Below are 16,392 nucleotides of genomic sequence, written 5' to 3'. Positions count from 1 at the left end.
GCACAAACTTCCAGGGACTTATTACTGTCACTTTCTGAAAGATTACCATTATTTTTCTGCCAATACTTAACTGAATGAGTGCTTTCTAGTTGAACAGTAACATTCTGTAATTTGGACAACTTGCAGCTCTGTAAATTAGATCTATTACTCGTCTTTCATCATTGCAGCAACACTGTGACATTATCTGTGCACAGTCCTTTTGTTAGTCTTGTTCGCAACACTGAACACCATGTACCGCTGTTGGTAAGTCAACTTTGCAAGTATAGATCCCTCGAATGTTTTTTTTTTTTTCAAGAGCAACAGTGGATGCTTAGTGGATTGATTTTGTGCAGATTTTATGATAATGGATACCAAAAAAGCTACCATTCACCTTGTTGTTTCAGAAACGTTTACCAACAGCTAGAATGAACAGATTCTAATGGGTACACCAATACCAACAATCATGGACTCATCGTTAGTGGAGAACTAATCTTGTGGAATTCAACTATATTTTCTTTTGAATTCAAATCAAGATATTTTTTTAAATAACATTTTTTAATAAGCCACCAATACGACCGTTCTGTCAATCAATCAGTCAGGAAAATTTATCATCAAATTTTTTTATACTATGACATTTTCAAGCAACTAGAGTCAGACATTACCTGTTTCTCTGTGAGCTATGTGGCGAACATGCAAAACCCAAATCTCCAGCTTCTCAAATGTGAAAATGATTATGGTGCTTTAAAGCCTTACACTCAAACATATTGTAATTATATTATATCAGGGCTGCACGGTAGTGTGGTGGTTACCCTCACAGCAAGAGGGTTCCAGGTTCGATTCCCGGCTGGGGCCTTTCTGTGTGGAGTTGTCTCCAGGTGCTCCAGCTTCCTCCCACCGTCCAAAAGGGTTAGGTTAATTGGTGTCTCTAAATTGTCCCAAAGTGTGAGTGTGTGTGAATTTGTTTGTCTCTGTGTGGCCCTTTGATGGACTGGCAACCTATCCAAGGTGTACCCTGCCTCTCGCCCAATGACCGCTGGGATCAGCTCCAACCCAACAGTTGGATTAAGCGGGTGGATGGATATATTATATTGTATAATTGCAGTTTTTTTGGTCGTTAGAGAATTGGCAACACTAAACCAATTCATTAAAGCTGGAACAGTGGAATAGGGAACATTTCAATGACCATTTTCCAAGACAAGAATCATTATTATATATTTTCAAAATAATAATAATAAAAACAAATGAAAAATAATTATAATTTATGTTCTTTGACCAAACTTTACCAAAAAATATCAAGACATATCGTTCTGAAATATTGGAGTGATCTGTCTAATGAACCAACTGACATTACTATTCTCAGGCTTTATAGGTAACGAGATAGAATCATAAACAAATCACATGTATAAAATTTTTTACAGGCATCAGCTGACTGAAATGCACAGGATTACTCACTCACCTTGGTTACAGCTACTTTTGCACCTTTGTTGATAAGTTGGACCACATTGTCGGCTTGTCCCTTGTGTGAAGCTATAAGGAGGCGCTCGGAAAGTGCGAGGACCTCAGCTGCATCCTGCTGGCTCATGAAGAAGGGCAAGTGATGCAGCAGCCTTCAAACACTGTGCTTCAGATGGTGGGGAATGCAAAGGTGGCACTTTTTGGAAGCTATCTAACTCATTGTGAGCTGCACTGCAGACACAGGGGTCAAACAGGCGCTTAGAGGCTGCCAGTGATTTTCTGCTGTTACAAACTCCCCAAAGTGCCAAGATAGCTCCCCTATCATCCTCTCAGCAGCTGGGAAGAGAACAGAAAACATAGAGTGAAAACAAGCTGTCAAGTGCTCAAAACATAGTAGATTTGCAAACAGGAAAAACAGAAGGGAAACAGGAAGAGCGGACTGACATCACTACTGTCAAGGTTCCTAAACTCATGCACTCCTCATGGAACTATTGGAGCTGGGCAGAAATCCATTATCCATAATAAATGCAAAAGACAAAGTCATATTCGGTATGACTCTCTGGTGTATTGTGAAGCAATTTAAAATGCTGCAAATGGTTAAATATTCCTTTGTTTACAGAAAGAAGCTGACTTAAAAAAAAAAACCTGTTTAAAAGCGGCCAGCTGATCACCAATAATATTGTACCTTCATATTTTTACTTACCAGAAAGCTCAATCTAGAAAAAACGTTCATGTTCAATGTGTAAAACTGACAACACAAAATTAGATTACTTGAGGAACACAACTAATTTGAGAAACCATCTTTGCTAACTTTACCCTGAAACTTTCAGGAATGGAAGAAAATGAATGTTTGTGTTGCAGCTTTTGGAGAAAAGGATCTACAGATCTTATTTGGACCCTGAATGTCCAGCTGTTTTGACCTTGGGGCTTCTACTGCAAAATTTACTTTACAGAAGCAGCTATCTGGGACTCTAGAACTAAACTCAAGCCCTGATGAAGGACTTTATGACTCAATGAGTATCTGTTACAAGTGAGCAGTGGACTATTGTGGCAACTCACACAACAGTATATACAGTGTTGATGTGGTAACTAAGACAATGGTACTGAAAAGATGCAACTTTTTACGACTTTTAATTGCACTAAATAAAAAGAAATCCAGACTGATCTAGTTGTTTGTATTAATAAAGAGATAAGTAGAGGTGGTTGCTGACATTAAAATGTTTATTCAGATGCACTGACTGGAGTTCAATGATCATGTATTGATATTACAAATAATATCATATGATTACCAATTTAATCAATACAATATTTTGAAAAATATTATTTTCCAAACCACTATAAAGCGATAAGTTTTGTTGGCTTTTGGTATGACACCAATGATTTATGTTATTTGATTAAAAAAATGTTGAATGCAATATTTATATTCTTTGCAACATTTTTATATTTACTGCAAAGATGGTATGAGGTATGAAATAGTATGAAGATATCATAAGAGAATGTACAAAATGTTTTAGAATTTGACCGACTGAAAGTTCAAGATTTCAACTTATTTGCAGTTACTAACCTTTCTGTCCTTTATCATGTGGGGTTACATATTAAAACTATGGATTTGATCTTAAAATATCTGAAAAGAAAAAAAATGCAAATGATTCAGAACTATCAAGAAATTACTTTGATTATTTTGTTAAAATATATCAAACAAGTTCAACGTATCATAAGGAAAAAATCATAGAAATACAGAGCTTATTATTCTTCCATTCAAATAATACTATTGGGGATATTAAGGGTTGTTATGGAAGTTTTTTGTTCAAGTAAAATCATGGACACAGCATGTGGGACCAGGAGAGCTACATCAGAATAGGCCACAATATCACTGGAGGCCATAACTGCCTTTTCAGCTGCCGCCACATATCTGAATATATCTTGGGAGACCTGCAGCCACGGGGTCCAGTTTTGAAGAAAAATAAGCTACAGGCCGCAGCTTATTTCCATGGTCCTGCCAACAACGCCAAACTGTTGTGGAAGTTTTCAATCGCTTCCTTCCTAATACTTCTGATGAGCAATGAAATAGAGAAACTTACTTTTTCTGCCGGCCGGCTAAGTTTTTATTCTTCGTTGCAAGGAAAAAGATCAGTCCACACCATTCAGCAGCAATGGTATGAAAAGATACAGACAAAAGAAATACAGAGTATTTATACCTGAAGATGGGGGGCTTTGTTCTTGAAGATGTGTAATCACATCTCCGGGGGGGGGGGGGCAGGATGCAGTCTTGATGGTAATTAAGAAACAGGAGGTTAAAACAATTATCTTGTCTGAGTGTTAATTAAGAGGTAAATAGTTTAAAACAATTAGCGTGTCTGGGTGATACAAATGGTTAATGTGGATTGGAGAGTCTGTCAGTCCTGAGACATAAAATTTACCATCACAGGGTGCAGTCCAGATAATATGTTTCAAAAAAGGAACAAAACTACTAAGCAACTAACTCCTCTCATCTGTTGATATTTTACATTACCATTTTTCCCTCAAAATTTGTGTTTTGCAAAATACATTTATTTTCTGCCTTGGTTAAACCACATGGAAAGTAGAGTAAAAAGAAAACTAAAAAAATGGAGCTCCCATAGTATCTCCTTTAATTTAAATGGACCAAAAGACACCTTTGTCTCTACAAGCTCGCTGGAATGCTTTCCTGCCAAATTAAGCATTTCAGCTGTTTCCCAAAGAGACTGTCATCTCTCAGTTTCTCATTATCTGTATAATCTTCAAAAAATGGCCCAAGGTCCAATGTGTGAAGATGTGAGAGAGGCCGTTCACTGGCACTGTCATGGTCATCAGCAATAGCCTGAAGTGCAGTTTTAAAACTTTATGATCTCCACATTCACTTGTTCACAAGTGAAGCCCTACCATCCACTCAACTTTGCATTCAGAGGGTGGTTCCACAAACACACCCAACTAAGAATATGACGAGCAGAAGAAGGACAAAAACATGGATATTTTTTAGGGGAGACTCTGCAAGTACATTTGCCATTATCAAAATCTTTACAATTCTTCTTGTTGGTATATCACCATTACCCAGCAGACCTAAGTTGAAACAGTACAATAATGAATGCACATGCCTGGACATTTCAGCTGTAAATCACAAAGCACTTCAGGAACCATTGTAGTGGTAAGCACTTTCCACTCACATTTTGAAGCTTAGCTGGGGGATTTCTATGTTATTGTTCTCTTTGTGTCTGTCATGATCCATGTGTTTTGAATTTTCCTTTGCTCAGGTTTTTATTGTTGGTCTTTGGTTACTTCCTGTTTTATTCTGTAAGAACTTAAGAACTTGGTTCTTAATTGAGTTTAACTTTTTTGCCTGTATTACACCTGGTCTAAGTTACTGATTACACTCACCTGTTTCCTATCCCCTCATCACACCCTCAGTATATGGACTCCTGGCTTTTTCTTGTCCGCTGCTGGATCATTGTCATATTTCAGTGCAAAAGGCAGCTATTAACTACTAACTAAGTTAATAATGATCAATTAATAATTTGTTCATGGGGCAACTGAAAGTCAATGTGTTCCATTTGTAATTCTCATAAGCAACCATAGTGTGCATTTACCCCCCCCCCCCCCCCCTCTCCATGCACAATATATACTGTACACAAAGAAAACTCATAAGCAACTAAGCCTCAGTTAACAGTCTTCTTAACGATCACATACACTAACTTTTTGTGAAGTTATTGCTGTCACTTTTGGAAGGACTAACATTATTATTACAACATTACTTTTTTATTTGAATGCTTTCTAGTTGAACTGTTATGTGGTCAACCCACAGCTGTGTGGATAAGGTGTTTTCGGCACAACATCAGTCCTGTCCTCACTCGTTAGCTACATTGAATGCTGTGTACCGCTTTTGTTGTGTTAGCATTACATTATCAGCATGTTTCTAATAAAGATGTAGGTCTCCACGTATTTAATTATGTTACTATATACAAAATGTACAAAAGCAGTAATTAATAGTACATATGCATCACTAAATGTCATTCTGTGTACATCTCTAGCTTGGTTACTGTTGATGCGAGAGCTTTGTTTACTACCATCTGTTGCTAACTTACAGCTACACTCCTAAACAATTTGAGTCAGTGACAGCCAGCCTGACAATGTGTATCTTTTAATTTAATTTTTAATTAAATTTTGTTACTAGTTATACTTTGTACATCTATGGCTTGGTCCATTACTGATGATGAGAAAGATGAGAAAGTATTGTTGCTAACTTACAGCGTGACACTGGTTAACAATTTCTCTCTCGGATCAATAGAGCAACTATTTGACTATATAGAGAGCTATAGTGTTTTTGGTATAACTGGAGAAATTGCCTCCTTCTGTTCACTTTTACAGTATCAAACTGCACACCGGATGACAAAGTTTTGATAATGTTATAACGTACTTAAACACACCGTATGATATAAACTCGTGTCAGTGACAGCCAGCATGACAGTGAGCACCACTTTCTGTTTCAGTTCAATTTAGTTTTATTTATATAGTGTTTCCAAAGAAAGCTTTCTTCTTCCCAGTGGCTCAGCTGTTGTTGTTGGTGAGTAGCTGCTCACAGTCTCTGCCCCTCAAACTGCCTGCTCTCAGGAGAGGCGTTTCAGTGAGAGTGAAAGAACGATCACTCTGCTTAAATCAACAGATATTCTGACCAAAGTCTGTGTCATAAATTTCACTTAGACCGGTTCTGCAGCATTCTACATTTACTCTACATTTTACTGTCATTCAGAGTGAATGACTGAATACTGCCTGTGGAGTTTACAAAGATCACTCACTATGACAGTAATTCTCATCTTTCTTTATTAGTCAGGCTATCCTCTTCGGTCTGCTCTAATGAGAGATAATTCTAAGCATGTCTAAAAGCAGTACACAAGCCAACTGTTGATATGATGGTTGGTGGCTTGGCATTCAATATTACAGCAACAGTGACAGTTTCTGTCACTGCAGAAATTAACATAAAATGGCAACAGGAGGTTTTCTGATGCTCCTGTTTCTAGTATGCATTTTCTTGCCATGTGAGAAAGTGAGAAAATATCCAAGTGATATCTCAGCTGATTCTATAGAGTAATTTGGTAGGTTGTCAAAGAATGCTCTCCCACAATGGACTACATTGAAATTGCATTAATACCTATACGCACGTAGGACACCACTTACTGATGGATGTCCACTGGATTACCAGAGATGCATCTATAGCACCAAGTTTGAACTGTCTCTCTGACCCTTTTTCTTCTCTGTGTGTGTGAAAATATGCATGTTATTTTTTTCTTTTTTCTTAAATAGCTCCTACTAAGATATGGGATCGCTCTGCAAAAGAGAGCAAAGTCACTCGTGCAACTACTGAACATCTGAAACATTTCCCCTGTAGATTGGGGGGAGATGCTAACAAAAGTGACATTTCTATGTTTAATAATCATCAATCATCATTGTTCAATTCTCTCCATGGCATATTACAGGTTGGATGTTAATACAATGCACTGGACATATTTCATTCATATACACACGTGGACAAAATTGTTGGTACCCACAATGGCTGATTTTGATTATTTAATTTTCAGTGAATTTTCATTTATTGTTACTTTTGTAAGTTTCAAGTGATTTCAGTGAGAATTGTGGGTTTTTCCTTCTTTAATCCCTTTTACCCCTTCTTTAAGGGGTACCAACAATTTTGTCCACGTGTGTACATACTTACACTTGACATTTCTATTTCTATTTAACATTTCATGTGTATCACAGCTATTGCTCACATTTGTTTGCACATGTTTTATGCAAATGTTTTAAAATAATCCTACAGTACTCTCCTGGCATTGTGTTAGTAGCGACCAAAGTGCATTTTAGACTCTTTAATTGGAGGGTACTTTCATTGTGCCTGTTCTCCCTGCTACCTAATTTGTTCTTATCACCATCTGACAATCACCCTTTTGTTTAGGAACACCAAAAGTGTTTAAGGGCTGTAAATAGGTTTGCAGCAACTCTAATTGTAAATACAATTATACTCAGCAGCTTACTTCTAAGTGCCACAGTGCATATTGTTGATAGCTCTAGAATTCAAGTGAATTAACTATTTTTATCTTGGTTCTTAGGTCAAACTCTTATATGGTCAATGGTCCAAGCTTAAAAAAAAAAGCTAAAATTATTTTTTGACAATGCAACAACCAGAATCAATGTCTTAACTTCGAGTACCTGTTTGTGAAGTACAAATATCACGTTTTTACCACAGCTTTTAACTAACAGTGCAACATCCAGGTCTGCTGTCTAAAAAATTTTAACTCTGGCTTCTCAGAGGATATAATCTGGAGGTCAATGAATCACATCTTTTGGATGTAATTTGGACTGCTTTCTGCTCTGTGGGTGTGACCCAGTTAATATCAGATGTCAACCTGTGACCTTATGTCGACCTGTGCACAGGCACTTGCACAGAGGAGAAATTTTACAAACCAATTTCCATGTGAAACAATTGGAAAATGCAAAAAGCACAATCTAATAACCATAAAAAGCTAATGTCATATATGAGATGGCATTCACACATCCAGAATCTGAAACTGCACTGTTAGATGGCCATCCTTTCAATTTCATACTAAACATAAACATCAAGGAATCCTCAATTAGACTACCAACATTTACAAGAAAGTGTATTCTCAGTATCACTATAGTTTTAAAGATGAATTTACACCTATAGTTTCCCTGCCATCTTTTTCTTTTAGAATACCCTTATTACTAGATTTGGGTATCATTCGCATAAAATGACTGTCCATCCAAGTGTCAATGGTGTAAAACCCTGGTGTGAAACAAAATTTACATATGACAATAAAGTTATGAAAAATGGGTTCAACTCAAAGTCCTTCTACTTAATTGAATCAAGAAAATGCTGAAGCAAACAGGAGAGCCTTAAGATTGGACATAAAAGAGGCAAAAGTTGCAGCAAACTTGCATTTCTCAAATAGTTTATACCACATATATGCATATAAACACAGCTTCAACATGTTTAGTCCCAACTCTGGGATCAGAAATCAAACATATTCTGAATGACCAACTTGCCAAAACTCGTGAACAGGATCCTGAGAACTACACTTTTTTCCAGTTGACCTCGGCTTTGGAAGAGCTGACTTTCATCCTATGTTAATCCTTTGAATACAATATTACAAAATATATCGTATATGGTGCTCTTACCATAGAATTTACTTAGTAATATTTTGGATAACCACAGTTGTAATTTGAATTGATGGATAATGGAGGAGGTATTTCTAATTATACAACGTCTGATTTATTAGTAGCCTGAACCAAACAACACAGTTCTTTGTTATATTGTTTTGATAAGTGGTGTTGAAGTTGATTCTTAGAATGTCAGCTATTTAATCTATTAACCTATTCATTACAATGTAATTTATATCTATTTATATTATATGCATTTCGACCTAAGTATGGGTCACTTTTCATTAACAGGTTTGATACAGTTCTCAAATCTCTTTTCAAAAACATACAGTAATGAACTGTCCAAAATGTGTGCAGTTCTACTCTATCTTCAAACTAAACTAAACTTCATGAAAATTATCTAATCTCTTTAAATAAAGATAAAAACAAAACTGCGGGGCCTCATAAACAGCTAACAGAGGGCATCGTAAATCAGTCCAGTATTCAATAATTCTGCTTGATGTTCCCATTGGACACATTTTTATAAGCATTCTCATACATTTCAAATTAGACCACACAAGCTTCTGAATGCAAAAGCATGCATGAAAACCCTCAGTCCCTGGACAATCATTTGAGCTGAAAAGAGTGCTAACACACTGTGGTAACACTTGAATGACCCCTTTCCTTTCTACCCTCTAAAAACTGAATAAGATTAAGTAAAGGAGGGAACTCTCTGCCCGACTGCATTCCAGATGATTCTGCAGAGGATCCCGTTCAGTTAAAGGCCCACATACACAAAGCAGGCCTCGTAGTCTTAGTGAGGCTCCTCACCCGCAGCTAGGCAACAGGGCTTTTGTGCAAACTTTTAGGAACTCAGAACTCAGTTTAAAAACAAGAAATGGCAAGCTCAAGGGAGGAGGCCCTTGAGAATACTTAATAACCTGCTTGCTCCTGAAAAATAATCCTCCCTAATGCAAACACACAGCTTAATTTCTGCATTACATCCAGTAAGTAAATTAAAATGTACCTGAAAAATCATAATATACCAACATAGCGGTCAAACAACAAAGTGAGTTTAGTAGGAAGCTTCTTCAGCTCTACGTCAACATAGAATTGTACATGACATAATTCCAGCCCACAGCAATACTTCTATGCAGTGACTTTTTTCATGATTAATGACTAATAACTGTTGCTGATAGTTTATAGAACAAAATGAGATCCCTTTCTGGGATTAATTCATTAGCATTTGATTCAGTTCAGTTCAAATACAGGAGAAGTATAGCTGCTTGTATGTTGTTATCATTGTCATCATTATTGTGAATCATCAAATTTTTCTACATATGAAAAAGTGTTATCCACCAATATCCAGTAATTACATTTTTCTGAATAATTGAATTCAAACATCAACTGATACTGAAACCACAATTAATGCCTGGGAAAAACTCAAGAGGAAGTAACCTGTCCACACCCAAGTCCTTCATCCCTCTTTATTACCCTTTCCCTGTAGGGTAAGGGCCAAAAACCTGGTTCCTCAAGTCTGACCTCACTGGAATGTATTTAGCTCTTCGCTAATATGTATTACAACCAACTTTAGATACAATAGTAATTTGGACACGCATTGCAGTTTTCACATCACCTACATCTGGTAGTCTGACAGAAGTTTAGATTTTTATCACAAGATAATTATGCCACAGAAATATAGCTGTCAATGCGAGCATTCCGTGGTATGCTCGTTAGCACCATTGCCCCCAGGACAAATCTTGGCTGAAGCCTTTCTATTTGAAGTTAGCAGGCTTTCCCTGCACATTCCTGGGTGTTCTGGCCTCCTTTCACAATACAAAAAAAGAAAGAAAGAATCTGATCAATCTAAAGATTGTCAACAACTAAGAACATTAAATATTTCATTCTGACAGTTCTTTGTATGGTCCTTGTGAAGTATCTGATGGGCTGTTTTTAACACCCACAATGACCAGCAGCATACAGGGCAGATGTGGTCATGACATTGTGGTTATAATATTCTACTTTAAATTTAGTTTGTCCAGATTAATTAAGTCACTCTTTCAAGGGATAAAGGATGGTACACACATCTGATATGATGCTGGTAGTCAACATACTGTACACACTCTGAACTGTATTAATCTCTCAGCCTCTGTTCTTGTGATTTTGTTGACTTGAAATCAGTTGTGTCATTATGTTGTTAAATATTATCATGCACAGCTAATATTGACATGTAATAAATTGTTGTCTAAATGACCACAACTGCTAGTGTTACTGAATATAGATAGAAAGTTGACATATATTACTTTTATGAAGACACAAAATTAATTAATCGATTATTTTCATTCTCCAAGCAGCTGTACAGTTGTAATTCAGAGCAACAGCCTGGCTGGGGTAGTGATGTCAACAAGAACACAGCTGAACACTGACCCATTAGGAAATTAAGCATACCGCCTCCCCTTGTTTTCAAAGGTTTGGACTACTGACTTCAAATTGGCAAGAGGAAGCAATGACCAATACCATGAAAACAGGATCCAAAGTGTAATAAATTGCAGAAAAAACTGCAACCCATGTGTAAATCATATAAGACTATTTTACAGGAGATTCTTTCACAATCCAAATGGCACTAATAAACAGGACATCCAGTGATTGACACAGGAAGACCATATGGTCAAGATAATGTTTTAGCATCTATCACCATAAATTAAACCTCCAGAGGTTGGAGGTATAATATACTATGGCAGCTCAGAATTGTGGCTTTTATGTCAGACTTAAGTTGATGGGTAACTCTGAGTTACTGACACACAGTATGTACTCATTTCAACATGTTACAAATGCAAAACTAAAACTAGTACCTCCTAGTAGCTGTCAACATCATCTGCATGCATTCTGTAAGGAAAGTAATGTCTGGACACTTATCCCTTTGTATTCATTACTTTTTGTATTGTAACTAGTAACATAGCTCGTTAGTTTTAAAATTCACTTAATCAGTTACTGGTTATTTTTTCAGTGTTGACATTTTGCTGTTACTGTTGACCTTTTACTGTATCAGTCTGTGCATTTTGTTGCCACAAAACAAACACAAATAGAAAGACAGTAAATCCCTTGTGTATTCAGTTTCTCTTCTGCTCCATTTATAAAGAATTGATGCTTTGCACATCCGCTCGACCATGAGACCAGTGTGACGCAAGTCAGCAGGAGCCTCTGCGAGGACCCGTGTGCTGCCCAAATATTTGTAACCATGCAGACTGATGTGCACAGAATCCTTATTATTGGGCTGTCCCACATATTCTCTGAAAAGCCTCCAGCTGATCCAAAATGCTGCAGCCAGAGTTCTGATGAGAACTAACAGGAGAGATCATGTTTCTCCAGTTTTAGCTTCTCTTCATTGGCTCCCTGTTAAATTCAGAATAGAATTTAAGATTCTTCTCCTCACATATAAAGCTCTTACTGACCGAACTCCATCATATCTTAAAGATCTCATTGTACAATATTTTCCTAACAGAGCACTTCGCTCCCAAACTGCAGGTTTACTTGTTGTTCCCAGAGTTTCTAAAAGTAGAATGGGAGGTAGAGCCTTCAGTTATCAGGCCCCTCTCTTGTGGAATAAGCTGCCAGTAAATGTCCGGGAAGCAGACACCCTTTCCACTTTTAAGATTAGGCTTAAAACTTTTCTTTTCGATAAAGCTTATAGTTAGGGATGGCTCAGGTAATCCTGAAACATCCCATAGTTAAGCTGCTATAGGCTTAGACTGCTGGGGGACCTCATCTGTCACACCTTTCCTCACTTTGCTCTCTTTTTCCCCCTGTTTAATTTCAAAATTGATTTTATGTACATGTGACATTATTGTGGTTATTAACCTATGTTTCCCTGTTCCAACAGATATCCTTTGAATGGCGTTATGGTGTTTTTCCCCCCTCTTTTCCCTCTTTTCTGTCTTCTCAAACCCCAGCTGGTCGAGGCGGATGGCCACCCTTCCTGAGTCTGGTTCTGCCAGAGGTTTCTTCCTGTTAAAAGGGAGTCGTTCCTTTCCACAGTTGCCACAGGCACGCTCAGGACGGGAGATTGGACTGAAGACACATTTCGGTGCAATCTGTTGGTTTCCTTAGCTAGGATATTAATTTTTTTAATTAGCTCTATATGAATTAATTGGATTATAATTACAATGAATTGAATTCCAATTGGCTTGAATTGGACTATATTACTTAAGTGCCTTGAGATGACAATTGTTGTAATCTGGCGCTATATAAATAAAATTGAATTGAATTGAATTGAATTGAATATGCATGGGACAGGATCCATCTCCATCTTTTAAAAAAAAAAAACAACATTCAAGACCTAGAAGATGGGGAGCAGGAGAGCAACATGGATGTTTGTTTTGAGGACAGACTTGTAGGAGAATTGTTATCACAAATTTACTATATACTGTAGACTAATTACATATCTGATTCAGAAGATAATATGGGGCTGTGTGCAAATCCCAGTTGGTTTGCAGATATGAGCATGGAAACAATTAATTTCCTTTAAGCAGGAAGCAAGTCCTGCACACAGCAATACACATATGAAGCTCACTTGGCTACTGAGATGACAAAGGCTACAGTGTTTATGTCATTGAATTTCTTATTTCAATTTTAAATCTGTGGGTGAAAAGGACGAGAAACATATTATGGTGAAATGCAATGATAAATATCTTGCTAATTTCCCAATCCAATCCAATCCGATTCATAAAGCACTTTAAACACAACAATTTCGACCAGTGCTGTAGAGTGCTGTACAGCAAAATCAGCAACAAAATGTAATAAAGTACCTAATACAATAAAAGACATCAATACAGGCAGACATAATCATGCATCTATGGTAAAAACATTATCTCAATCAGTGTTAAAAGCCAAAGAAAATAAGTGAGTCTTAGGAAGGGATTTGAAAACAGACAACGAGGCTCTCTTAGCTTCAGCCTCGTCTTTGAAACAACTAGGAGCTGCTGATCAGCTGACCTTAAAGATCGTGAAGGAGTGTAGGCCTGAAGCAGGTCAGAGAGATAGGGTGGTGCTAGTCCATTCAGGGATTTATACGTTAAAACATTTTTTTTAAAATGAACTCTGAAACACACAGGAAGCCAGTGAAGCGAGGCCAGAACAGGTGAGATGTGCTCTGACAGGAAACAAGCAGCTGCATTTTGGACCATCTGCAGGTGGGAAAGAGGGACTTGGCTGACCCCAAAATACAATGCGTTGCAGTAGTCCAACCTGGAGGTTATGAACAAGTGAATAAGTTTCTCAAAGTCTTTCCTTAATAAATCTGGTTTTATTTTTGCTAGCTACCTCAGCTGAAAGACACTGGACATTACTACATTATTCATTTGTTTGACGAGTTTCAACTCGGAGTCGACCTTCAACCCAGACTTGAAACTTTGAGCTTAACAAAAAGTAATAATGAGTCCTGGCCTGCAGGGAGAGCAGTCGAGGAGCCACTGGGTTCAAACAAAATTACCTCACTCTTCCTTTCATTAAAACTCAAGAAGTTTGATGCCAACCACTCCTTAATATCCCTAAGGCACCTCAGAATGTCCTCCATTTTGGAAGCATTCATCTTTTTTTAAGGGGGCATATACCTGGCAATCATGAGCATAAAAATTTTAAAGAGATGTTATGTTCACAACTTTACGGCCTCTGAGATTGAAGTTCTACTTTCAGAGATCCAAAAAGGAAAATCTGTAATTTTTAGCAGTGTCAGCAGTGGAATTACGGGACCTGCTAAACTGAAGAAATCGGAAGCAATTACGAGTGCTGTTGATTCCGTGTCACTTGTAGTTCGTAATGTCACCGAAATAAAGAAGAAATGGTTTGATATAAAAATGGCTTTTAAAAAAAAAACGTCTTGTGATGGCCAGGTGCTCTATGACTGCAACTAAAGCCGTGCAAACAGTTGTTGCCTTATCATGATGGCACTTTGAGTGGGCGGTCCATGGGGGGGGGGGGTCTTCTGGCATGTTGTCTGCCTGGTTAAGGTAGTGAGAGACCCTGTTCATGGCAATATTGTGTAAAATGCAACATTGGTGTTCTTCTCTGGGCTATAGAGCAGTTTGCCCCCCTCTGTATCGAGACACATCCACCTGGTCTTCACCACACCAATAGTACGTTCCACAACTGCGCGGGTGCTTTAATGCGTATATGTGTGCAGTTTATTGCTCCGAATATGTTTGGCAGTCCAGCCATGGCATGAAAGTCCCTCTTAATTTGTACTTGTTGGACAGCGGTGTATGGGAATTTGATATACCATGGGTGATGAACTGATGAACTGACCAAGGTTAGCGCATGACTCACAGAGGACTGGGGCACACCTGATCTGTCTCCAATCTCCCTCTGAAAGGTGGTGAGAACCTGGACGTGTGGTGGGACTGGGTTTGATCAGCGTGTTTCTTTAAAGTTGTGGCTGCATATTTTCAGCAGCACAGTCCTTGGCAATCTAAATTGCAATGTCAGCCATTCGTCTGTCTCCGCAAGGATATCTACATGGTCCCGGAACACACGCGCTCTTTCAAGAGCCTGACGCACTAAAGCATCCAAAAGTAGCAAGTCAGCTGCTGGTTACACTTCCCATTGTTGTATACAGAGTCAAATTAACCTTCAATTAGTGCATAATTTAAGTCAAACAGAATAATGTCAGCATAATTATGGGGTATAATGTAATGTTTATTTATGATATCTTCAAAGTAATTAAATATAAAATCAATTAGTCAAGCAAACTCAATTCAAATAACAGCGGACTATTTTACGTGACTCCTACGATAGGTCTGGATCACTCATAAATTCTGTTCGTACCTGAAAGAAAACTCAAAATACGAAAAAATTGGTGAATGCATAAGTTCTCTTAAATCACTCGTACGCATAACTTAAGAACAAATCTGTTCATATGAGTGTTTCTCGCATGAGGCCCATTGTTTCTATCTAAAAAATGCCTTCAGATAGGTAAAAACGATTTTTTTCTAAAATTTTGTAAAGGAAAGGAAGCGTAGATATTGGTCTAAAATTTGACACAGCTGAGGGGGTCCATACCAGGTTTTTTGATGAATGGTTTTCCAATTGCTGTGATGGACTGGCCACCTGTCCAGGGTGTACCCCGCCTTTCGCCTGATGACTGCTGGGATAGGCTCCAGCCCACCCGCTACCTGACTGACGGATTGATGGTATAGAAAATGGATGGATGGATGGTTTTCCAATTGCATGTATACAATTTTCAGACACTACACCAGAGGACAGACTGCTGTTGATAACACTGAGGACATATGGGCCAATCACAGGTAGGACATCTTTAAAGAGGCAGGGGGTACAGCATCCATAGATGAACCTGACGGTTTTAGCTGTCCAATGATGTCCTCTAATACCCTGAAGAGCACATTTTCAAATTGCTGAAATACAGCGGTGCAGGGGGGAGGAAATGATGGAACAAGTAATGGGGGAGAGATCTGTGCACTGATGGTGTGAACCTTGTTGGTAAAAAAACTGCAGAAACTTCTCACAACCAAACCATCAGGTTGAGGAGGGATAAGGACACTATTACTGGTGTTAAAAACCACACAGGGGCTTCTGTGAATTTGACAGGATTAAATCAGCCAAATATTTAGTATTAGCCGCTTTCACAGTCTTCTGATACTGATGCAGGCTGTCCTTCAATATGTGAAAGGACACCAGAAGCTTGTCTTTCTTCCACTTGCGTTCAGCCCTTCTGCACTCTTTTCTGGCTGCACGAGTAGCATCAATAACAATATCTTATGGTGGTGCACCATATATACGTTTTTT

General features: G+C 38.0%; 1 protein-coding gene across 3 annotated transcripts in view; it reads right to left on the bottom strand.

Annotated features, from left to right (window-relative positions):
- The window catches only part of ankrd6b (ankyrin repeat domain 6b), a 77,654-nt gene that overhangs the window by 50,967 nt on the left and 10,295 nt on the right, over positions 1 to 16,392 (bottom strand). For all 3 annotated transcript variants that reach the window (XR_011907216.1, XM_072362727.1, XM_072362728.1), the window contains exon 2: positions 1,436 to 1,770. Coding sequence is in view for 2 of the 3 variants with exons in the window: in XM_072362727.1 (XP_072218828.1) it covers positions 1,436 to 1,561 (126 nt within the window). In the remaining variant the exon portion in view is untranslated. The remainder of the gene's footprint in view (positions 1 to 1,435; positions 1,771 to 16,392) is intronic.

The sequence above is a fragment of the Leuresthes tenuis genome, unplaced genomic scaffold, assembly GCF_036924035.1.
Source record: "Leuresthes tenuis unplaced genomic scaffold, fLeuTen1.0.hap1 SCAF_13, whole genome shotgun sequence".
Classification (NCBI taxonomy): domain Eukaryota; kingdom Metazoa; phylum Chordata; class Actinopteri; order Atheriniformes; family Atherinopsidae; genus Leuresthes; species Leuresthes tenuis.
This window is presented reverse-complemented; position numbering and strand designations above follow the sequence as displayed.